General features: G+C 37.4%; 1 protein-coding gene and 2 long non-coding RNA genes across 3 annotated transcripts; 2 read left to right on the forward strand and 1 right to left on the reverse strand.

Moving 5' to 3' along the window:
* Positions 1-14,872: 14,872 nt before the first annotated feature.
* Positions 14,873-17,763, reverse strand: LOC125261854. Its single transcript, XM_048180407.1, has one exon. The coding sequence runs from the start codon at positions 17,050-17,052 to the stop codon at positions 15,304-15,306; it is 1,749 nt and encodes a 582-aa protein (XP_048036364.1). The 5' UTR covers positions 17,053-17,763; the 3' UTR covers positions 14,873-15,303.
* Positions 17,764-18,297: 534 nt separating this feature from the next.
* Positions 18,298-20,861, forward strand: LOC125261853. Its single transcript, XR_007183451.1, has 3 exons — positions 18,298-18,991; positions 19,295-19,370; positions 20,367-20,861. It is a non-coding gene; the product is annotated as an uncharacterized LOC125261853 (long non-coding RNA).
* Positions 20,862-24,407: 3,546 nt separating this feature from the next.
* Positions 24,408-25,327, forward strand: LOC125261855. The gene is made up of 2 exons (XR_007183452.1): positions 24,408-24,924; positions 25,272-25,327. It is a non-coding gene; the product is annotated as an uncharacterized LOC125261855 (long non-coding RNA).
* The last annotated feature ends 164 nt before the right edge of the window (positions 25,328-25,491 follow it).

Below are 25,491 nucleotides of genomic sequence, written 5' to 3' on the forward strand. Positions count from 1 at the left end.
GCTGTTTCATGTTTGTTCATTTTCTGCTGTTTTTCCTCTTCCTGCTCTGTATTGCGCTACAGCATGATGAGCTGCAGAATGATCTAAAGTAGTTATTAAATATAACATTCAGTGCAGTTTTATAAAAATTCTTCATTTTGAGTTCATTTTCACATGAACTAATGAACTTCGGCAGGTGTGCCAACATTCACCTGCACAGTGGTGCAATGAGATGAGAAATGGACACTGGACTCGGAGGTCGTGGGTTCGAATCCCGTGTGGGGTTCCTTTATACAATTGTGTGTAATGAGTCATTTTGATACCTTTTTTATCCAAATAAGCATTGTACTAATCTTTATTCCTCTTGAATGAGATACAAGTGTTTTTAGTTCATTCCCTGTTCATTCTCTGAACTTCTATTGATTTTCATTTCATTTCCACCTGTCCTTCTGAACCAGCTGTTTTGCATGTACATTCAATTTCTGCTGTTTTTGCTCTTCCTGCTCCGTATTGCGCTACTGCCCCTTCTGGGGCTTGGCCCCGAATTGCTGCTTGCAGCTATATTTATTTGAAATAAATTTGAACTGCATTGCATAGATAAGATATCTCCGGAAGGGGGATTAGGGCTGTGTGGTGCAGTTTGAGGTGTCTTGGCAAAAGGGAAGATTGAAACTGTGTTTATCAGTTTGAAGTGCCTTAACAGGTAGCAATCCTGTCGTGTGAGGAAGATCCATTCTGATCCGCTCTGATGGATAGATCCGTTTAGATCCACTCTGATGGACAACAACAACAACAACAACAACAACAACAACAACAACAACAAACTCCCTAAGACTTCCTAGCTCTTCCATCCAGATAGCAAAATTCTCTGTTTTTACTGTTATTTCTATTCCTTATGTTCTATTTTTATTATTCTTTTTTATGTAAAGCACTTTGAATTACCATTGTGTATGAAATGTGCTATACAAATAAAATTGCCTTGCCTTGCCTTATTTAAAGTATCTGTGCATTACACAAAATAATTTTCTTTGCCTAATTAATACTGGAAGTATTTTCAGTACAGTGTATGTTCCTTAACTAAAAAGACACCAGTTTTTCTGTTCTCTGCAACTTGGGTGGCATTTAAGAACCAAGGACTTAAACTAAGTGTAGTGCCTTTTAGAAGGAAAGGCTTTTCTTTTATTTATCTGCAACATTGTGTTGTATAATTACGGTTTTGCTTTTGCACAATAAATGTTCTCAAAACGACTTACAACGTTTCTTTATTTCTTAAAAAAAACAAAAAAAAAAACAACAACATTTAGCAGTTTGGCTTTCCTAAGGGTCTATGTAACCTGTTCTGAATTCAATTCAATTCAATTCACATTTATTTGTATAGCGCTTTTCACAATATATATCATTTCAAAGCAGCTTTACAGAGAATGCATGTCAACATTACAATTTAAAGAATGCAGTTAGCAAATAATGTAATAATTTAGGCAATGAATTTACAATCACTGTTAGCAGTTTAACTGAACGTAGAAGCAATGAGCTCCTGAAAAATTAGGGTATAGAAATTGTGCAATGTGCATGTTGATCCAGATGATTGCGTCTTCTGAAGTCCTCGCAGGAGCTGGCGCCGTCTCTTCATAGGTGTTGGTCATCTGAGGTCTTAAGAGGCTGGATCCAAACTGAAGATGATGTCCTCTCTAGTCACCTCGGGACGGGTGTCCCGAGGTAAAAAAGAAAAGCAAATGGAGAATAATTAGCGTAGCTGCTGTTCATAACTTTAAGCAAAGATAGTCATGTGCAATTGATCTGATATGAGATGCATTATGTGAATGCTTGGCTAAAGAGATGTGTCTTTAATCTAGATTTAAACTGGGTGAGCGAGTCTGAGCCCCGAACATTATCAGGAAGGTTATTCCAGAGTTTCGGAGCCAAATGTGAAAATGCTCTCCCTCCTTTAGTGGACATAACTATCCTAGGTACAACCAGAAGTCCAGAGTTTTGTGATCTTAAAGAGCGTGAAGGATTGTAGGGCGATAGAAGATCGGTTAAGTACACAGAAGCTAAACCATTTACAGCCTTATAGGTCATTAGCAATACTTTATAATCGATACGGAACTTAATAGGTAACCAGTGTAGAGATGATAAAATTGGTGTTTATATGATCATATTTTCTTGACCTGGTAAGAACTCTAGCAGCTGCATTTTGTACTAATTGTAGCTTGTTTATTGAGGAAGCAGGACAACCAGCTAATAATGCATTACAGTAATCTAGTCGAGACGTCATGAAAGCATGAACTAACTTTTCTGCATCAGAAATAGATAACATATTCCGTATCTTAGCAATGTTTCTGAGGTAGAAGAAGGCTGTTTTTGTAACATATGAAATATGATTTTCAAAGGACAAGTTGCTGTCTAATATAACACCCAGGTCTTTAACTGTCGAGGATGGAGTAACAGTACATCCTTTTAAATGCAGATTGTAGTCTGAGAGATTCTGTGTACAGGTTTTTGGCCCAATTAGTAATACTTCAGTCTTATCTGAATTTAATAGAAGAAAATTACTAGTCATCCAATGTTTTACTTCTTTAACACACTCTGTCAGATTGGATAATTTAGAGATCTCATCTGGTCGTGATGAGATATATAACTGAGTATCATCGGCATAGCAGTGGAAACGAATTCCATGTTTTCTTATAATATTGCCGAGTGGCAGCATGTATATTGAAAATAGCAGAGGGCCTAACACAGATCCTTGCGGCACTCCATAGTTTACTATCGTGATCTTAGTTTTTTCCCCGTATATATAAACAAAATTGTGTCGGTCTGATAGGTACGATCTAAACCACCGCAACGCCTGGCCCTGAATACCAGTGTAATTTTGTAGTCGATCTAGGAGTATTTTATGATCTATAGTGTCGAACGCAGCACTGAGATCAAGTAACACTAGTATTGAGACACAGCCTTGGTCAGAAGCTAGAAGTAAGTCATTTGTAATTTTAACGAGCGCAGTTTCTGTGCTATGATGAGATCTGAATCCTGACTGAAATTTTTCATAGACAGCGTTTTTTTGCAAGAAGGAGCATAACTGGACCGACACCACTTTTTCTAGTATTTTAGACATAATTGGAAGATTTGAAATGGGTCTGTAATTTGTCAATACGTTTGGATCTAATTGTGGTTTCTTAATGAGAGGCTTAATAACTGATAGCTTGAACGGTCGTGGGACATGACCTAGAGATAAAGACGAGTTGATAATATTGAGAAGAGGCTCTTCTGCTACAGGTAACAGCTCTTTCAGTAGTTTAGTGGGTATTGGATCTAATAAACATGTTGTTGGTTTAGACGCAGTGATAAGTTTATGTAGCTCTTCCTGTCCTATAGTTGTAAAGCACTGCAACTGTTCTTGAGGGGCGATAATTGAGGCTGAATCATAAAAATCTGTTAAAGGTTGTACATTTACAATTGTATTTCTGATACTTTCGATTTTCTCAGTAAAGAAATTCATAAAGTCATCACTACTAAATTGTAATTAAATGTTTTGTTCTGGTGATGTCTGTTTATTTGTTAATCTAGCCACTGTACTAAACAAGAACCGTGGATTGTTTTAGTTATTTTCTATGAGTTTTTCGGAGATGCTCGGCTCTGGCTGCTTTTAGAGGCTTTCTATAACGGGACGAGCTGTCTTTCCACGCGATTCTGAAGACCTCTAAACGAGTTTGTCTCCATTTGCGTTCTAGATTGCAAGTTTCTTTTTTGATAGCGCGAGAAATACTGTTGTACCAAGGTACAGTACTTTTTTAATCTCATCGGTGCAACGGTATCTAATGTACTAGTGAAAATGATGCACATGCTGCTAGTCATTTTCTCAAGATCATTTGTGTGTTTAGGTACGATGAGCAGCGGAGACAGATCAGGCAGTTTATTTGTGAATTTATATATATAAACTTTATTACAGGCTCTAGACCCAACAACAAGACCAACAACATAACAAAAGGAATAGATACATACACACATAAAAACATATATTGATTCATGAGAGTCTTAACAGGCACCCATACCAATGTTTCCACAAATATGATTGATATCTAACCGAGCTGCACCTAGGGCTTGTGAGCATCATTATAATACAGTTTTTAGACTCATCAAGTCAAGACATGAACTTAAACATTAGGTTCCTCAAGAGAGCCTGTAAAGTGCTTAGCCCTGAGTCACAAAAAAGCTTACTTGCACTGCTACTCCTGGGCTTTTTTAGCAGTATCCTCAGACAGTCATTATATGCTACCTGAAGTTTGCGCATGGTCTCCTTTTTGTAGTTGACCCACAATGGGGCTGCATACATAGGGGTGCAGTATGCACGAAACAATCTCACTTTCACATCATCAGAGCAGTGATGGAATTTCCGGACTAACATGTTTGCTTGAACATACAACATTCGTCTCTGCCTATACATATCTGCATCATCTTCCAACCTGTCAGTGATAATATGCCCAAGATATTTTGTACAGTGAGATACACAGAGGGATTGCCCTGACAGGTAAAACATTGGAAAATGCAGCTTCTGGTCCTCCTTGGTCCTACATATCAATACAACACTCTTTTTTGCATTGTACTTTACATCAAACTCAACCCCATACTCAGAGCATATATCTAACAGCTGCTGGAACCCAACAGAGCTGGGGGACATAATAGCCAAATCATCTGCATACATAAGATGGTTTAACAGAGTGTTCCCTATATATAGTTGTCGGGAGAATTGTTCTACCTAGTCGATATTGCGGAGCAATTTGACCAATGTGACCAGTCACGGAAAGTAGGGACACAAGTCGGTTCTGGGGCATTTTGAGTTATTCACAGATTCTGAAAGTGTAGTCTCCAAGCTTTCCAACGATGTGTGACACATGGAAATCTGATAATGTTTGGAGAAGTTGTGGCCATTTGAAGGTAGGCATTCAAGAAAGCTCTATAGGGAGAAAAATGCCTCTAAAGTTGCAGTTCTCACCTGTTCTCACCTGCTGGGAGTGACAATAGGGCTCATTTACATCTCATTTAGATAAGCCATACCCCCTGTAAAGCTGCATGGACCGCATACTATTAATAATAAAGGTTAATGTGCATTATAAATGTCAGTAATTTATCTTTTTTGACTTTTATAAAAATGATTTAGAGGCTGAAATGTGAGACTTTTTTTGTCAAAACTCTATTTGAACTTGTGCATTGTAGATTGTTGTAAGACACTCCTTTAAAATCAGCCCATCATTTTTAATGTTATTATTTTAATGTTTATGTAAAGAAAAAGTACATATTGATGCTAATTTTATTTGTTATTTGCTGGTTTTCCACATGAAACTTGGTGAATTTACTTTTTGAACAGGATTCTGTGATAACCGTGATCATTTTGGTCACTATAATCATGAAATGAAATTTCTCACCTGAGAAGCCTGTTAAAGAAGAATAGGCAATCCAGGAACTAACTGGACTAACAGAGGCCAGAGATCGCTAACTATGCCAGAGATCGCTAACTAACACTTTTCAAGACAATAAATACACGATTGAGACGATGAATGCATGTATTGACTGAATTTGCGTCTGAATAGCGCTGGCTCCGTGGGCGTGGCCGCATTAGCGGATAATGAGCTGAATCACGGACTTCTGACATGGCTCTTTTTTCATACAGATTACATAAACACAGAATGTTTGTTTTCGATTTGACTTACACGATTTAAAACCTGACATTTCAACGTTTTTTCAGACACAAGTATAATTTTTTTATGATTAGTATTCACTAAGTTACAGTTCATTTTCTGAGAACTATCAGATTGGACTTCGTTCAGAGGGAGAGGAGAGATCACGCATCATGTTAGTTTTCTTTATTTTACAAAAAGCACAACATTTTGTTTTTACTCTGAGTGTACACAAATAAAAGAAGACATTCTATAGTTTCAATTGATATATTACTTATGTCTCTATGACAAAAAATTACGGAGTATTTTAAGTCTGTTTTGCTGCAATGTGAAAAAAATCCTGCAAAATGCGCCGGCGTGTTACCCGACATTAGAGGTAATGTCTTATTATGCCGCTTTCATTGTCGCTCAGATCGTCTTCAGAATCAGTGAGCGCTTGTTCATCAGCATCCGGCTTGTCGAAGAAGTACTTCAAAACATTTTCGGTGTAACGGCCACGGTTCTTCATTGAATTTTGATATCAGCTAGAGCCGGCCAGAGCGCTGCATAATAAGTAGGCACGCTTCCCAGTATGGAAATACACACCCCTACTGCGTGCTAGAATCTCCGAAAAACAAGTCGATTTCAACCGCAAAATGTACACTTTTAAATATACCAATAATGCTATCTCAAACACGGAAAGGCTTCTTCATGATCTCAACTAACAGATTCTGCAAAAAAACGAAAATCACCAATTTTGAAAAAAAATGCCTCTCATTTTGCTCGAAAGTTGTGCTGCCGACTTGTGTCCCTGGTTTCCGTGACGGGTCACAAATATCATCAGTATGCAGTACGCATGTTACAAGGTAGTGATCGGAGACGTCATCACTTTGCGGTAGAATTTCTATATCGGTTGGATTGATTCCATGTGATATAATTAAATCTAGTGTATGATTAAAACGGTGAGTGGGTCCAGTGACGTTTTGTTTGACCCCAAATGAGTTTAGTAAATCAGTAAACGCAGCCCCTAAGGTATCATTTGTATTGTCAACATGAATGTTAAAATCTCCAACAATCAGCGCTTTATCAACGTTGACCAATAGGTCTGAGAGAAAGTCTGAAAACTCTTTTAGGAAATCAGCATAAGGCCCTGGAGGTCTATAAACGGTAGCTAAAGCAAGAGATAGTAGCGACTTTTTACTTTGTTGTATTATATCAAGAAAATGCAATTACCCTGCCTCCTTGTTAAGGTTTTGGATGTCTGTTGCTACACATTCGGCCAATGTATTAAATATTAGGCATTGCTTACAACATTACTGTTATTTATATTTGTTTGTTTCTAAGAAATGCATTATACTGAATGGCCAGAGATATACAGTTATTGTTAGATATGTGTGTGTGGCTGTTTACGAGAAGGAGGAGCAGAACTGGACTGCAGCACACAGAAGTGTGTGTGGTTCTATGTGTGTGTTGTAGCGAAAATTAACTCAAAGGGGAAATATTAATAATTATTCATAACTCATTATGATTATTAATTATGATTAATTATGAATATGCAAATCCGTTAATCAGATTAACTGGACGTAGCTACATTAAAATTAACATTACAATCAGTTAACCTGTTCGTCCAGTGAACGCTCAGTGTTGATTGTTTATTAATTCTAAGAAATGTCAATTTCCAAGTTATGGAAAAATAATATTTCTTATTGTACTGTACTACTCACGTAGTCCGGATCTATCACTTAAGAGGCAATTCATTAGCAGACGGAGTCAGAACCAAACGTGTATTGTGCACAATCTTTATTAACTAACTCACAAACACATAACTAAACTAACAAACACATAACATAACATACATAAAGGGTCACACACACACACACACACACGCAAGTCAGAATGAGTAATGATAGTGTTGAACCGGAAGAGATGCTGTTACTAGAGCTACATGAAATGTCAAAGGCAATCTGGAAAGGACTCATCAGTTTCTTTTAGCAATAGCAAAGGTAAAGTCTTTACAAATCAATACTAAATCGCTGTTTAGCATTGAAATGTACGATACTTGCAAGATGCCTTTAGGCTGAAGAGCGTCGGATCTGCAGGTTGAGGATAACTCTTGAAGTTATCATCTGAAGTTGTTGCCAGTCTGTTGGGTGATGAGCACATGGCTGGGTGTTGTAGGCCAGGGGCCTACCAGCCTTGCGGCCGGGCCTAGAGAGGCCGGCCGCAAGGAGATTTGTTCGGTCCAGAAGCAAGGAAGAAGAAGAGAGGGAGTGGCACTGTTCGCTGGTTTTTAACCTCTGGTCAAAGTCACACCTCTCAGTTGTTGACCGGACCAATGAAGATGTTGTAATTCTGGGTGGCAACACCCCTCCTGTCAGGGGTTTTACAACCCAGAAAGATTAACAAGCTGAGTTCTTGAATCAGAACTATTAAATATTCTTTTAATACTGATGTGTTGCACAGGTATGGATGTACCGCATACACAAACATTTAAATCTTCCCGCTACGAACGTATAGACACTAAACATGGCATGATTGAAGTTACCGTGCAGGTCATAACATTTAACAATCATCAAACATGTAAATACAATGAGTACAATACAACATCAGTAATAATGGATACCATTTCCTGAGAAGGAATCATTTATAGCACAGTCTGTCTATACATTAATGCCATAGAGTCTGTGTTCTGTGTGGAAAATGCAGGGAAGATGCAGATTTTCTGTGTCTCTACTCTGTTCTCCATGCGGCAACCACATTCCTCAGCGCAATAAACTTGTAACTGAAAACTTCCCGGGGGATGGGGACAGACTCCAGAGTGAGCTTAAAACTATTGGTTAACTAACCAATAATTGTGTCTGATTTGCCTCAGTCATTACAGTGTGCTCAAGGACACAGAACTGTGGTTCTACTCCTAGAACCTTATAAGGACATCAGCCATCTTGGCTGAGTTTACTGGAGTCCAAGGACACAAAAGCCAGACAGTTTGCACCTGCGAGGCCTTGAGAAGTGTCTGGAAACTTTGGGAAAGTTACAACGTACGTCAATCAAGAAGATAACGTAACGTCTGTGATAAACAACACGAGTATAAAAGACTGATGAGCTGATTGCCTCTTCGGATACTGATACGTCAGTACCCCCGATGCCTAGAAACCCAGAGCTGAGGACAAGAAACCCCAAGCTGAAGATGGGAAGCCCAGAGCAGACTACACCTTTGACTCAAGAGTGATTACTGTATTTTATACTTTAATGATGAAGTTTTATTTGCCTTTACATTTTTGTTTATAATAAAAGAAAAGTAACCAATTAAAAGAAATTTAATTGATTACAAAAGCTGCCTACCTTGATTTTATATTTACTTATAGCTTGATTTATAGTGTTTTAAGACTTTGAACAAGAACATACCACAGAGGAGTCTTCTGACCAAATTGTAAGTAATTTACAATGCTTATAATTTAGGCCAGACTCGACTTACTTTACCTAACCTGAGAAAAATAAATAATAAGGTTAAAAGGTGTTAAGATCAAAATTCACACCGCAAAACAACTTATATCTGAGAGTGTAATATTTAGCATAAGAATTTCAAATGAATTAAACCTATAGTTTGTTCTCTGAGTAACATTAAGATTATCTCTATAGATTGTTGCAACACCACCGCCACGGCCAATCAGACGCCATTTATTTTTATAACAGTAGCCAGGTGGACAAGACTCATTAAGACCGAAATAATCATTTGGTTTAAGCCATGTTTCAGTAAGGCAAATTAAATCAAGACTATTATCTGTGATCATTTCATTTATAATAACCGCCTTAGGTGTCAGCGATCTAATGTTTAGTAGCCCTAGCTTTAGAAATTGTTTTTGTTCAGTAATTTTGCGAATTTCTGGTTTGATCACGATCAGATTTTTTCTAGATCCTTTATTTTTATTGTTAGACCTCACTATTCGGGGAATAGACACAGTTTCTATAGACTGTACTACACTCACATTTCTATCAATTAAGTGGGCAGAACACAGGCTGTGATTTGAGGTTTGACTTACTAGTCATACGGTGCGAAGTGTCTTGGAGATGTTCTCCGACAGAAGATCAGCTCCGATTCTGCTGGGGTGCAGTCCATCAGCACGGAAGAGCCTAGGACGCTCCCAGAAAAGATTCCAATTATTTATAAAGAGCAGCTTCTGTTCATTACACCAAGACATCAACCATTCATTTAAAGCAAATAATCTACTGAACCTTTCATGTCCTCGTCGGTACGTCGGAAGCGGTCTGGACACGATGATCCTCGTCGCGGGCGATGTGGCTCGTACCGTCTCGATCAGGCTCCTGAAGTCCTGCTTCAGCACCTCCGTCTGCCGCAGCCTGGTGTCGTTCACCCCCGCGTGCAGCACTACAGCTCCGATGGTCTCAGCACCGTTGAGGATCGCGGGAACCTGCGCAGCGACATCGAGAACACGAGCACCAGGAAAACAGTGACTGCGCACCTTACCTTTGGCTGTGGTAGCGTGGACGTGGCGGACGATGGAGTCTCCGATGACCACGGCGTCGCGTTCCGCCTCGCGAAGAGGGGAGAAGCGGTTTCCGTGTCGAGACCTCGAAGATCGGGGGCGGCGGAGGAGGAGAGGTCCTGGTCCGAGGCCTGGCTCGCGTCTTCCGCTGCTGAAGCACCCAAGGTCCCTGGTGAGACGGCGCCGGAGTGAACGAGGGCTGGGATGAACGCGTTCTGGGAGCTCGGGCCCTGTGCAGAGAAACACACGGCGTAGAGGAAGCAGGAGTGTTAATATCGCGCTGTAAACTTACCGAGGAGCGGTGAGCGTCAGCACGGGAAGTTTCCAGCGCTGTCTGCCGCTCGCATAGCTCGGCCTGCTTCTCGAGAAGGGTCCGGATCTGTCGCTCCACGTCCTCCAGTTCCAACTGCACCGCATGCAGCTCAAACGTGTCCTCACCTGCACACAAAGGTAGAGAAGCATCAGATACACTCGCCATTAGAATAGATGAACAATAATATAGTGAGAGAAGAGTACAAACGCTAGTGTGCCACGCCGCTATTGCTAACGGGCTAAAGCTAATAGCGAATGTTCGGGAAGTCGGATAAAACTAGCGATATCAAGGTAATCCGAGTGTTTTTTATGTAAAATATTGTTGGGGATGTGTTCCCCCACCGAAAAAGAAAGAGTGATATGTTATAAGTTTGATTTTAAGAGACAAAAACAAGCAATTAGGAATCAGCTCGACGGAGCTCTAGCTCAAACAGTGCGGCAGCAACAACAGGAAGTGACGTGTATCTTCTGAAATGGTTCTAAATTTATATATCACAATATATATCGTTATCGCAAGAGGCTGCAATGTTTATCGCAATATGGATTTTAGGCCATATCGCCCATCCCTAGCTTGTGTGAAACAGTGCTGATAATATATGGAGCCAGTGTTCTGATCATCAGTGATGAGAGGGCTGTGAGGCGGTATTCAGGCATTACTGCAACAAAAGTTGGGCTAATCCCCTACATCTGCTATAATAAACACCAGCTTCACCTCTCAATCATACATGCAGTTCAAAGTAAACCTTGTGCCAAAAGATTCTTTGACCTGTCAGGCATTTTGTCTCTCAGAGGTACAGTTGCCCGTATCTCTCTCAAGGGACTGTTGAAAAATCCACTGGACAATTCATTATGAAGTCACAAAATGTGTGTGAAAAATGTGCGATCTTCACACCCGATCGAAGGACGCATCTCCAGTATTGTTATTTAGAGTTCAATCATAGCCCAGATAGCATGTAATCATTGAACCAATGTTGAGTCAGTGTTGATGCGTCAATGCTAATTGCACTGAATTAACGTTACAAAGTGATGTTGCTTCAGTATCACTCTTGCACCCTCAGTTAATGTTGAAACAATGTTGAGATTTCAACCACAAATTAATAATAATGTTATTATGAAGTGATCATTATGGAGTCGAAACCTCTGTATGTGTTGATACTTGTGCATCCGCGCACATACACACAAGTTCATGTACACAAACTATTTTGGAGTATCACAGGCTTTCTTTTGCACAGAGATAAACTTTATCCTCAAATCAGTGAGGCTCAGATCAATGAGGCCTATGATCAATCAGTTTCACAAATGAATACAAAACCTGTCCTATTGAAAGAAAACAAGCTGACAGATTGAATCCGATATTTGGTGATAAGGTAGCATAACGAGAGATTTATCAGCAATTGTTTGCAGGCCGGTCATTTTTGACTGGGAACACCATGAGTGTTTTAGGGTTGTCAACACAACACAAGGTCTAATACATGCTTGTTCACCTCCTACAGCTTGAAATATACCCAGGCTCAGGTGTTTATCTGCCAAAAATGTGTGGTGGTCAGCTAGCCATGTAAACAGCCCCACTGCTATGACACGGGTGCTGCTTCTTAGTGTGTTAAACATTGAGACTCTTTTAAAGAGCAATCTCAGAAGATGTCACTGCTCGTAGAGTGTGTGTCTGTGTCTGTTTAATTTTGGTTCATTTTAGTTATTATAAAGAATGAAGTTCATATCTGAAAAAATAGAAAGTCCCTATAAGACATGCACGATCCAGTACATACTGTTACACATGCGCTGTCTTTCTCGACTAATATACGTTCACTTCAAGGTGCAGTATGTAATAATTTTGTCCGCTAGAGGCCTATTCAAAACAAAGGCGTAGCTTGATGACGGCAAGTTTGAGTGTGGAATCTTGGGACATGTGGTCTCCACCTCAACAGACAGTGCAATAGGACTTGGCAAGAAATCATGTTAATGGATGCGATTATTAACGTTACTGTAGTATGAAGAAGAGCAGGAGCGAGTGTTGTGGAGCTGAACGAGGAGCTGGAGTGATTGATCAACACACTCCTCACGAGCAGCGGGACTTTTATTATGACACAATCGCCGGCGCTGCTTCCACTTTACCATATGTATCATATGTATTGACAGCACAATTTTTATTGTGAGGTTATGATGTAAAATTATGATAACTACACTGTAGCTGCTACAGTAACTAACAAAATCTATCCAATACTGGATTTCGTAAGTGTCTGAAAAAGACAATTTTCACATGCCACCATTACATATTGCGTCATGCTATATTGCAATACAATACAGCAAATATAGTTTGACAGTAAATTATCAAATTAATTGATTACTGTTTAGTCAGATGATATGAAAACGATTACCACTTGTTCAACAAATATATACGCTTGTGTACATTCAAACAATAATTGGGCATACATAGCAAACGCAAGTTCAACGATTTGCGCGAGTAGATTACATAAAAAGTCAATGCAAAGACGCGATCAGACGATGGATCAGACGCGTCCTCACGCGGGTCTAGAGGCACGATGCCCCACATTTGGCGTGTATGCCCCATAATACTAATCGTGTTGAACGTTATAATGGCATACGTTTTCTGTAAAGATACGAATCAAAACAACTCACCTGTCGAGTAAAACACAAGCGAGATCGGCATCTCTTTCTAGGTGAAGTTTGTCGCGAAGCTCTCTCCATCTAGAAAATGCAACACCGATATTGATCCTCGCTCTTTCTCTCCTCTTGTCCCAAACTCTTCTTGGGTCGTTTGGTTGGCCCGTACGCTTACGTTTACGGGAGCTGTCCTTGTCGACAGAACCAGCGGCAGATGGTAAACAGTAATTATGTTCCATAAATAAGTAACACAATCCACCATAAAACGTGCAAGAAGTACATAAAGAACTGCTTGAAGCAAGCTAGTGGTTTGCTGGACGCTAGACACTACTTCCGCATTTGTCCACGACACTGTTGTCATGTGGTTTCTACGTCAGTAAAGGCGGTAACAAAGGGTAACTGACGTCATTGACAGGCGACTGCACTGCCCCGTGTCACTGTTTAGAATGGGAATTTTCTCATGATTTACAAGTAGTTGAAAACATTAGAGATATTGTTAGTAATCAGCTGGACAAAATATATAACACTAGCCTAGTGTACACAAATCTTCTCACAGCGCGTGCGAGTTCTTTCGCGTCTTGTTCTTGAAGGTTTAAATCAGCAAGGCTTAAATGAGTTTAGTTTAAACACAGATAGCAACTTGTGCTATTCAGGTCTCACCTGCGCTCGCGCTATCAACACCCGGGTGATGACGGCGTAAATGACTGGACATTAGAGCAGACGGCACTCGCATTGAACAGTTTACAAAGAGTTTTGTCCACGCTTTCTGATTATCGTTGTTGTAACGTTTTGCGCATCCATCGACTGAAACATACATTATCTGAACTCTGTCTGTCTTCCACGTTGCTATTTTAAACAAACCATATTAACCAATAGATGTGTCGCCATTCGAGATGGACCACGGTGCAAGTGCGTACCGAACCGTACGCTTTGATTTTTTACCGAGAACCGTTGCACCCCTAATACATATATATCCGAGTCCTGATCGGGAGGTAACGTCCAATTCCGATCGAGTCTGAAACCACATGATCGGGCCCGATTTCCGATCACATGATCGGATCTGGACATCCCTATTATAAATTAATTTAATTATGTTAAAATGTTGCCATTATCCCTCTCTATTAACAGTAATTTATTGTTTGAAAATGAAAATGAACAAAAAAAGCTTGAAAGTGCATGGAACTGAGAAGCAAATCCAAGGAAAACTATGGCAGCAGAAAAAGACTGCAATCAAAAAAACCTTTACTAAACAAGAGATAGTTCTTTTAAAGCAAGCAAAATACATCAGCTGTGAAAAAGAAATGCCTGGAAATCTGTTTGTAATGAATTCTTTTTAAATAGATGAATTCTCTATATATAATAATCCTATGATCATTAATGCTTTTGTTTTGTTCTTTACATAAACTAAACATAACTATTTACACAGTGTTGGCAGTCTAGAAATGGTTTGATAAAATTGATTTTGTAGAAATGGGCTATTTGATCCAAAGCACTATCATAGTGGATGCTTCATTTTATAAAAAAGGCAATTCTCATTAGCAGGTCCTCAACCCAAACACAAGTTCTACACTTCAACACAACGGTGATCTCCAAAAAACACAAGTTTTTTGACCGTCCAGGAAACCACCCCTTGGATAGTTTAATCCTGAGAGTAAAGTGAACTTAGAAGCAGAGCAAATCTGAGAAAATGAAGGACTGTATTTTTGTAATGATTTCCTTTAGTATCATTACACTAAGTTAAGGTATGAGAAATGTCCTGACTGTTTAACAAAAAAGAAACACCAAAAGTGAAATTTTACATTTTAAATGTCTTTATTGACAACACACAATAATAATTAACTCGCTTGCTTTTTTTATTCATGCAAAATTAATGACTAGTGTAAATGAAAGTAAAATTACATCATCCCAAAGCAATATTATTATACATGACATATTCAGTTCATTTAATATACTATAAATCAATTTTAGATGATGTTCATTTATTTCTATTTCTATGTAACAAGCTGTTAGGCAAAATCATACAGGTATGTATTATACATTATATGTAGATGAAGACCATTTTTAAGCTGAAGTATTTTTAAGTATAATAAAAATGCATGCAGAGCATCTTACCACAAAACCAAATGTACTTGTTTATAGCTGTGGTAAGAGCAGATAAAAGGTTAATGTTTTACTTGAATGCAGAGCTTACTTTTTCTTGAACAAAATCCGTAAACCTGAGCAGGACCGTTAGATTATAGTATGTTTTTTTGTTTTTTTGTTTTTTGTTTTTTTTCAGGTTTGTAATCTTTCCAGTCCTCTGAAAACACTTCTCCTGTGGGAACCTTACTGATGATATCTGCATTCTTCCTGACCTCCATCAAAGACTGAATGCGATCTTGAAATCCAGGCTTGGCTTCTTGTTCCTCAGATTTAATCATCAGATCGATGTAGTCAGGGGTGGACAGAGGATTGGACTTGAGGGCGATTTCCTGCAGTCGCTCCAAAGACTTTTTAGATCTTTCAATTAGTCCAGCCACAGTATTCAGGACTTCCTCAAGCTCCTTTTCAAGTTCTTCAAAGATCTTTTCTTTTGACATGACCTGTCCATGTGCATCCTTATATCTCTTTTTTAAATCCTCATAGGTTTGCTTTCTCTTTTCTGGGACATAATCCCATTTGTATTTCTGATTAAAGTGCACATTCCAGTGACACTTTCCAGGACAGACTGTACACTTTCCATCTTTCATGGCCCAGCAGTTATATCTTTCACTGTCATCTGCAATTCTGCATGTGTCATGACATGTGAAGTTACACTTGTGGCAGTTGGATAAGTAGGAGCCAGTGTTGTTTAAGGTCTGTTTTGGGACAGTTACTTCTACTTCATATTCAAAATCCTTGTTTGCATCCATCTCAGCCTTGTGCTGCTCCAGAGTAGCTCTTGTCTTCCTGATTTCATCCAGTTTTGTCAGACCAGCATTGATTTGGGGCCGGATGCCTTCCACAAGCACTTCCAGCTGCTGTCGCTCTTTCAGGACCTCCCGTGTCAGAGTCAAGCTCTTGGTTTCCATCTTGTTAAGGAATGTGAAGAATCTATTCATGCTAGAAAATCCCATCTTCCAGAACATTTGGTCAAAGTTTCCGCAGTCCTCATCCTCTGCAGATTGATTACAGTCAGGTGTCTCATTTTCTGTGGATTTATTGTTAGCAAACACAGCAGAGTTGTTGAACTTGAAGTGAAGAGGCTCTCCAGACTTATTTTTAGCACAAGACACCCCAGAGACTTTGATGGCCTCGAGAACAGCAGGTGTTTTCCCATCTGCAAAAGTGACCATCATAAGGATGTTTTCAGCAATATCCTTCCCAAATATGGAAAGAATGGAGTCAAAGACATATTTCTGTGTGTGCGTCAGACGGGCAAGTGAAGCCTGGACTACAAAACACACGGCATCAATGCGGTCGATCCCTCCTGGATTAGAGAAGAACTCCTGAATCATCTTTGTGATCTTCTGGTCATGTGAGATTCCTCTGGTATCACCGAATCCTGGTGTGTCCACTATGGTCAGAGAATGTGGAACCTTGAATCCATCCATGTGATTGATTTGATAAGCTGTGATCTCTGAAGTTTGACTTTCAGCCTGAGATTTCTGCTTCCCTTCATCTATCAGCACAAACCGGAAGTCATCTTCCCATTTCACTCCCAGAATGTAGTTGATCATGCTGTTAATTAGAGTGGTTTTTCCTGAACCTGTGGCTCCGATCATCATGATGGTCTTGTTCTGTTTCTTGATGTTTTCTGTCCCAAATGTGCTTCTTCTGCAGAATCCATCTCTGTTCTTCCATGTTTCAGACAGTTTGAGTTTAAATATGGGCAGGTTTTCATTGCTTCCATTGTATATTTTTCTGCTCCAGTTGTCCTTTATATTATGTGCAACATCTTTGCTTTTTGTGCTTTCTATTGCCATTTTCTGATTGTTGTCAACAGCTGACTGGCTATTTTCCATCTGATTAAAGGAAAAGGAAATAATTGTTTGTACATTATACAAAAACAGTATACAAAAGAACTGAGAAGAACCCTGTCCGATGTCACTAAAACGTCAAATGATTAAACATTCTATCACCTATCAATAATTAAATCATTTCTAAATTGACAGGTAGATTATTTCCTATTATAAAACAATAATAATAAAAAAAACTCTTAGCAAGACTATATTGAAAACACAAGCCCCAAAGTAGTGCAATAAAAGTGAATACACCTTTGATCATTGAGGAGAGAGAGCGAGCAAGAGAGATTTGAAGAGAGATGGCTGAGAGACAGTACAGAAGAAAAAAGCTCAGAGGAATATCGCTGGAAAAAGAAGGGTAATGATCAGGTAAGAGCTTTAGGATCCACATTAATATTAGAAAAAGCTCTCCAATGCTGGAGAGACATAAGCGGGAAGACTTGAAAACAGACCCTGAGGTTGTGTTGTTTCTGCTCCATACATGAGGAACACTGGTTTTCGTAGTCGTAGTCAGGATACAGGCAGTATATCAAGGCAGGCAGATACCATACACAGAACAACAGACAAGGCAAGGATCAGGACAGGCAGCAACGGGTCGATAACGGGTCCCATACGGAAATGTAATATATGACATATATGTCCCTATATCGCAAGTGACATTGTCATATATGCAAAATATATGACAATATATTGCTATCACATATATCTCTAGATATATGTTGATATATGTTTATAACATATATAAAAATTTCATATTAAATAAATATATTGACATATATTAATACCATGTATATGATTTTTGTTTATATAATATTATATGTTATGACCTGTCACAGATATGTGTTTAATTTATATATGCCAATTTATTTACACAACATACATAAAAACATTTTACATGCTTGTTTTAATTACTAATTCCTTATGTTTTCATTATTTGAACAGACTGAACTTTTAACAAGTCTACACAATCCACATTTCATTTAAATTTCTATCCCATTTTAGAATTAGCACAATATTTTAAAAACTTGATTTTACCTTATCTTAACTAGCTCATAAAAACTGTTGTAAAAAAACAAATGCAATGAAAATAATCTAACCCATCTTCAAATAATTTTAATTAAATTACTGATTTTGTATGGTTTAAATTAATTTTTATTGTTGTTATTTGACATTACTGTGACTTAACCAAGAGTTAATAAAAATAGTATGCTTAATGCTTACTATTGAATAAAGCGTTTAGATTTGACCCAAAAACAAACAAAGAAACAAACAAAAATGTTAGAAACACTTTCAGTCTGCATTTCAGGCATTGCATTTAGAATGCTGCGCAGTTACGTCATTGCGCGCGCCCAAATTCAAACGTAATCAAAATACCGCCAAATTACGCACATTCAGGATCGAGACCAACGGATGAAAATGTTTGCTTAAGCCTTGTCTGTGAAACCAGGGGCGTTTAAAAATATCATAGCCCTAGTTGTAACTTTAGATTCTACATTTTGTTTTCCCCTTTTTCCCACAGAGACAGTCCACCCTAGAAAAACCAACGAGGACTCAACATCAGTCCAGTCCAAAACTTCTGAGCAAATGAAAATGCAGGCCAAGCTTTTTAAGAATAAGGAAGTTGTTCTTGCGGAAGCGGATATTTAACTTCATATCTTGTTAAGTATAATTATTATTATTTATTAATAATAGTAGTAATAGTATAGAAAATATGTGATGCAAAGCTAAATTGTATCAGGCCCCCTAAACACTTTTTGTTAAAGCAATCTTCTATTTATTAACATAACTTTAATATTGATTCATGTTTGCCTTTCCTCACAGCTGGAAATTCACCCAGGCTCAGGAATTGTGTTGTGGTCATGCAAACAGCCTCACTGCTATGGCATGGATGCTTCTTCTTGGAGTATTTTGACACTTTTGCTAAAGCGCAATCTCAGAGGTATGTAATTGGTCATAGTGTGTGCATGTGTCTGTACAATTATTATTATTTTTTGGTAATTATGTAGATTGAACTTGAAACTGTCCTATTATAGTTATTCTGGCATATTTACAGATATATGTACACACATTTACATTAAAATATGATGATTTATAAATAATTTGAGTTGTACTATTTACATTATCACCATTTTACTGAAGCAGGCTGTCCAAGAATTAAGTTGAAAAATGTAATTTATGGTTGAGTAGTTAGATAGGAGTGGAGTGAGTTCTGATTTTGTTTTTTTATGTTGCTCTTTCTTAGGTGGCAAGTCTAAAAAAAGCAAGCCCTGGGGAAACAAAGGAGGCCTTGGACAGAACAAAAATTGGTGCAATAATGAGTATGTATATTATTTTTTTAATTGGGCTCATTTTTTAAAACTGTTGAACCAAATGTGACAGTAAAACCATGAGAATTGATAAGTGTCATCTTGGTGTATCAGTGTGATGACACTTAGGCCCAATCCCATTTCTACCCCTACCCCTTCATTTTGCACGTTCACAAGAAGGGGTAGGGGTGTCTCGATTCTCTTTTGGCTGGAGTGGTAGAGGTAAGGGAAAGGGCCAGATAGCCCTTCAAACAAAGATCTTTCAGGACCACACTTTGAACAAAGGGGTATGAGAAATTTCCCTGCATACACAAACTACCGTTTCATGGTATTGATATTTCCACACAGTATCTATTACTTGTGTGTTACCTGGCTGGCAGTTTCTCCGTAGCTTGCTAAACATGCTATTTGAATGATATGAACATCTCGTATTGGCTGTAAACTCTTGCGTTACCATGGCAACAACTAACTCATTTGTATTACTTTGCAAAGAGCTCCGTTATCGCAGCGTCACAGTAGAAAACGAAACCATATCCGTACCGGCTGATTCGGCATGAAATGCAATGGTTAAACAGCTTGGCCTGATGGAAAAGCTGCTTTACCAGTCTTGGGAAACTCGAAGGGTCATACAACGCAAAACAATGTTGTGAGTGAGTAATCTGTTAAATGTGCTCTCGCCTGATTTCTGTTGATATGCGCACTTCATTGCTGTTCATACTGGTTAAATGTTACAGGACACTAATAAAAGAATCTATGATGACGTGTAGTAGTGGTTTCCCATTTCTTAGGGGAATATTTTCACCCCTACACATTGCCACTCTGTTTCAAGGGGAAGGGTGAAGGGGTATAAAGTAGAATTGGGATTACACCTGGTTCTGAAAAATGCCTAAAATTTATCTACTTAACGAAGTATGCCGTGTTCATTTAATGTGTTTTAGGGGATTATAATTTGGATGTCCTTAGATAAATGTTGTAAAACTAAAAGACATTTCTTTGTCTTTTTTACAGATGCAGTGATCCAGAGATCTCCTGGAACCACCAGGGGCCAACTAAGGGTCGCTATTAATCAAAAGGTCACTGAGCTGCGGACATCCAAAAAGACTCTAAAACTTAAAAAATGAACAGCATGCATCATATACCTGGGGCCTGTACCATGAAGGTAGTTGAACAAACTCAGTGTTATAGGATGAGTAACTTGTTAATTTAGTTTGTATAGTTGATAATATTGATAGAGACTCAAACATGTAAGGTCACATCATATTTAAAGTTTATTTACAGCTTATTTATATTACATATGATCTGTATATATATTAATATTCATTGGAACTAAATGCTTAATAACTGTTAAACTAAAATTTTAACTAAAATCGCTTGTTTAATGAATTGGTGGATTTTCCTGTTCTGGGCTTGTTTTGTTGAGTGTTCATTAGTTTTCTAATTTTGCACAACTTAATTTTTTTTTTTTAATAATTTAATCTTTTAATAAAGATTTAATGTTTTAACTCTTTTACTGTAATCTATTTTTCCTAACTGCACCGTTTAACATTTAAGGCCATGTGCATTGTAAGCAATATTCTAAACATATGTGTAATTTGTATATTGAACATTTATACAAAGAAATATGTCATGCACATTGATATTTATATATGTGACATATGTATATAAGACTGTTTTATACATACATTTACATATATATTTATATGGGCTAGTTTTATATGTCAATATATGAAATTGTTCCATTTTCGAATAGGTTTCATATATGTTTTCACCATATATGTGGATATATTTATATGTAAATGTACATATATTACATTTCCGTAACAGGCAGGAACGGCAACAGACAGGCAGACAAGATAACAATCCTTAGAAATGTAACACGGTAAACAAGACTTCGCGATCCAGTGATGTGTGAGAGAGTCCTTTATAGTCCAGATAACAAGCTACAGGTGTATGTGGCAATTGGTGATTGGTATGGAATGTGAACATGTGACTGGCAGGGAGGATTATGGGAAGTGTAGTCCATGAGCTGACAGGAACTGACAGTGATTGTGACAGCTGCTTTGCTGCTGGAGACTAACATCAAACTCTTGCTTGTGTATATCTTGACTACTGTATGTTCATTTTATTTCTTCCTTGTTGCTCTTCAGTGTATCTTTTCATGAAACAATATTTTGCACATTAAGGTTAATCAAACAAAAGAAAAAGAAAATCACTCACTTTGACTTTTGTTTCTTTAATAAGGATTAATCTATATTTAATTTTGAAAATTGAAAACTATGCAGTGTTATTTTACATTTGATTATATTTATAGATAGTCATATAGACATGAAGTTAACACATTAGTTTAAGGTTCCCTTTATAAAGGGTTTAACCTAGATATTATCAAATAGAGACTGTCTGTATGGAATTACATTTGATCCAAAAATAATGAATGTAACTTATAATATTTTTTTTTTTTTTTTTTTTTTTTTTTTTTTTTTTTTTATATATATATATATATATATATATATATATATATATATATATATATATATATATATATATATATATATAAAAATTGAAACTGAATAAAATGTCTTTGAAACTTAAAAAAAATAAATCACAGGCAAAATGTTTGACTTTGTTTTTAATACACTGCATGTTTTGCTAACAGTTTCTTTTACTGATCTTTACTTACAAAAGCATTTCCAGAGTTTTCGATCCCAGAGTTTTCGTTCGTCTTTCTGGCACAAATTTCAGGCCAGCAGTGGTGTGTTCTCATTGGCTACTGAGTTTTTGATTGACAGCTTCTACTTGACCTGGAAGTGAAGACGTCAGCGTTGTGTTTACAGTTACATGTATGGAGGTGAGCGTCTGTAAGCAGCTTCTTATTTCATTTAAAGATACAAGTTTTGTTTTTGAATTTTATCTGCGGCTTCTACTTTGTTGACAAACTTTTAGGAGCATGAGAAATCAAACGCGAGAGAAAATGAATGCCTTGAGGTTTAATTGGACATTAAAGGTTATTGAAGATATTGCATAATGTACAATGTTTTTGGAGAATATTTGATGATATATTTCTGATGATTCTTCTCTATTGTTGGGTCTGATTAGGTTGTGCTGTTACAGTTTAAAGAGAATACTAGTATCATATACATGTATATATTCAGCCGTCAAGAAAGTCTCACTCCAACCAGGTAATCAAGGTTGGCAACCATGGCCATCACTCTACCCATTGTTAGCATATGCACATACACCATCACAATTAATGATCACTCAATTCTGAAGGATTCAAACAATATGAAAATAATAGTCGTGGCTTGCTGTAAGACGGCAAGTACAGCATACACACAGGTATCAAAGTGAAAGTGTTGGATGCAATTATGTTGTGAAAGGAACGACCAGAATCCACAAAACACTAACTGCGTATTCATGTAATGCACAGTATTCTCATGATATACAGTACATTACTGTAAAAATGCACAAGCACCTATTATAGAATGTATGTGTAAAATTCATAAAATTCATTTTATTACCATTTTTTTTTTTTTAAATATAGTGAATAAACTTAATGAATGGAATTAAATGTTCATGTTGTCTGAATACATTTTTGGTTTGACTGTATGACTTTCGTTCTCCACATAAGCACAAATATCTTTAAGAAAATAGTCCATCTCTGTGAGCCCATAAGTGGACTGTAACCCATACACGTATGATGGTTGGTGGGAAACGATTGTTAATAACTAAAACAGTTTAAATTATTAGTATTTTTCTCATCTATTGTTTCACTTCAGAAGGCATTGATTCATCCACTGGGGTCGCATGGATTACTGTGACTTAAAATATTTATTTCAAATAAATTATATATAATTTCAGCCATAATTACTTTCATGTATTAGGTTTTGCATTTGGCCATACAGTACTGTGCAAAAGTCTTAGCTTTGTTGTTTTAGCAATGTTTTAATGACCACCCATGTTTATTTTTTGGTCTTTATTACAATGCAAACAGAAAATACAGGAAATATGCACACAAAAAAAAAAAAAAAAAAAAAAAAAAAAAAAAAAAAAAATAAATCAGAACAAAATTGATTCTATAAGCAAAAAATCAGTATTTAACGTGACCTCCTAGACTTCCAGTTTTCAAAGGAGAAACGTCTGATCAGATTTTGAAAGTTTTCTTGGCCTTCCAGTCATTTTCCACTCCATTTAGGTTTGAGAGAGCCAGGTTCTCACTAAATACTTGCCACTTTAGCCTGTAGAGGTCTTTTTTTTCTGTTTTTTAATAATGCTTACAAATTTAACCCTTGTGCATTGTTCAAATTTACTACCCTTTCGTTATGTTCGTGGATGAAAACATCCACTAAATTAAACTGCTGTAAAAATGTATCAGATAAATATTTCTCAATTTTTTTTGCATAAATCTGTTAATCAACCTCAGTCCTGATCAAAACTACTAAATGTTTAAAAAAAATCCAGGATTTTTACTCTTTTATTGGCAAGTTTATGAAGTGATGTCACTGATTTTGGGGAAAAAAAAAAAAAAAAAAAAAAAAAAAATTATATTATATTATTATTATAATATATATATATATATATATATATATATATATATATATATATATATATATATATATATATATATATATATATATATATATATATATAAAAAAAGTGATTGTTTACTGGATTTTTTTTTTACCTTTTATCACAGTCTTGGACATGTGAAAGATTAGTAACAACATTGGTTTTGATGCATTGTTAGTTTTTGTGCAGCATCAGATTCATTTTTTCTCCCTCATTTACTGTTCGTGGCTGTTTTTGCACCATTGACTTTCATTATAACGACATATAATGATAATTTTTTGATTGCAAAGCCATGACACCATATAATCATGCATTCTTGATTAATGGTGGTTTTCCCTGTTGGGAGGAGGTAAAATTTCTCATTTTTACAGTTGATCACCAGGTGGCACCATTAACCCTTTATATAGGCTTGTGCAAAAAAATGCTTAGTTTCTGGCTTTTATATGGGAAGTTATATGAAGTATAACAGTATATTATAGTATGTGTGTGTGTGTGTGTGTGTGTGTGTGTGTGTGTGTGTGTGTGTGTGTGTGTGTGTGTTGGTTTTTGTGGTTTACGAGGACTTTTGACCTGAATACGCACCAGCATTACGGGGACATTTGGGTTTATGAGGACACAGGCCATGTCCTTGTAATTCCGGCAATGTAGATGCCTTTCTCTATGTCCCAGAAGCACCCTCTCCAATTTTCGCGGCATGTCCTTATATACCACAAAAACCTGATTTTATACCATACACTGTGTATCCTCTGTGTACGAGAGTGCGCCCCTGCAGCCGGGTCCTGGTACTGTACCGGCGTCATCGAAAATTTGCATTTTTCACACAAGTGTAAGTATTGAGGCCTGTGATTGGTCAGATCGCTACTGGTAGGCGGGAAATCACGAAAACAAGATGGCGCCGACGGGCGGAGCCTAATTCCGCAGCCCCTATTGGCTGCATACGCAATGAACAACAAGCGAGACAAGATGGCGCCGGTGGGCGGAGCCTCATTCAGCTTCAGCGTAGGTCTGTATAACAAGCGAGTTAATGCAAAATACTAATTATTTAAGTGTTATTGCCTATAATTTTTCATTTGTGAATTAAATATATGAATAAATAGTGATCCTCGATTAAAAATATCCCTTAAATGTCATGTAATAAAGTATAAAAGTAACTTGAACGCTGTTTACTCAGTATTTATACAGTTTATTTAGCTTGTTAGCATATGCTATTCATGTAAACACAACCACACATTAACTCGTGCGCTCACATCACATATATTTATTATTATTATTTTAATCCCGTTTATAATGTAATAAGTATGGTTTAATCAGAGTCATGCCTCAAGTTCATTTCCTGTTTGGACCGGATAGAAACTCTGCACCTGAGAAGACATCTGAGCACCTGATGGCGAGGCTGCTGTTATTTTAAAGGTAAGTTATTCTGCTTTTTAAATGCTCGTGGGTCAGTTTGGCTTGTTTGTGCATGTCTTGTAAGCTCTTTGCAGCTCGTTTTACAGTTATAAAGCAGCTAGCTCGCGATGCTAACGGCGCTAGCGAGATTGTGATTGTGTTTAAAGACTGTCAGGAGGGA

This window comes from Megalobrama amblycephala, unplaced genomic scaffold (genome assembly GCF_018812025.1).
Source record: "Megalobrama amblycephala isolate DHTTF-2021 unplaced genomic scaffold, ASM1881202v1 scaffold512, whole genome shotgun sequence".
NCBI classification, from domain to species: domain Eukaryota; kingdom Metazoa; phylum Chordata; class Actinopteri; order Cypriniformes; family Xenocyprididae; genus Megalobrama; species Megalobrama amblycephala.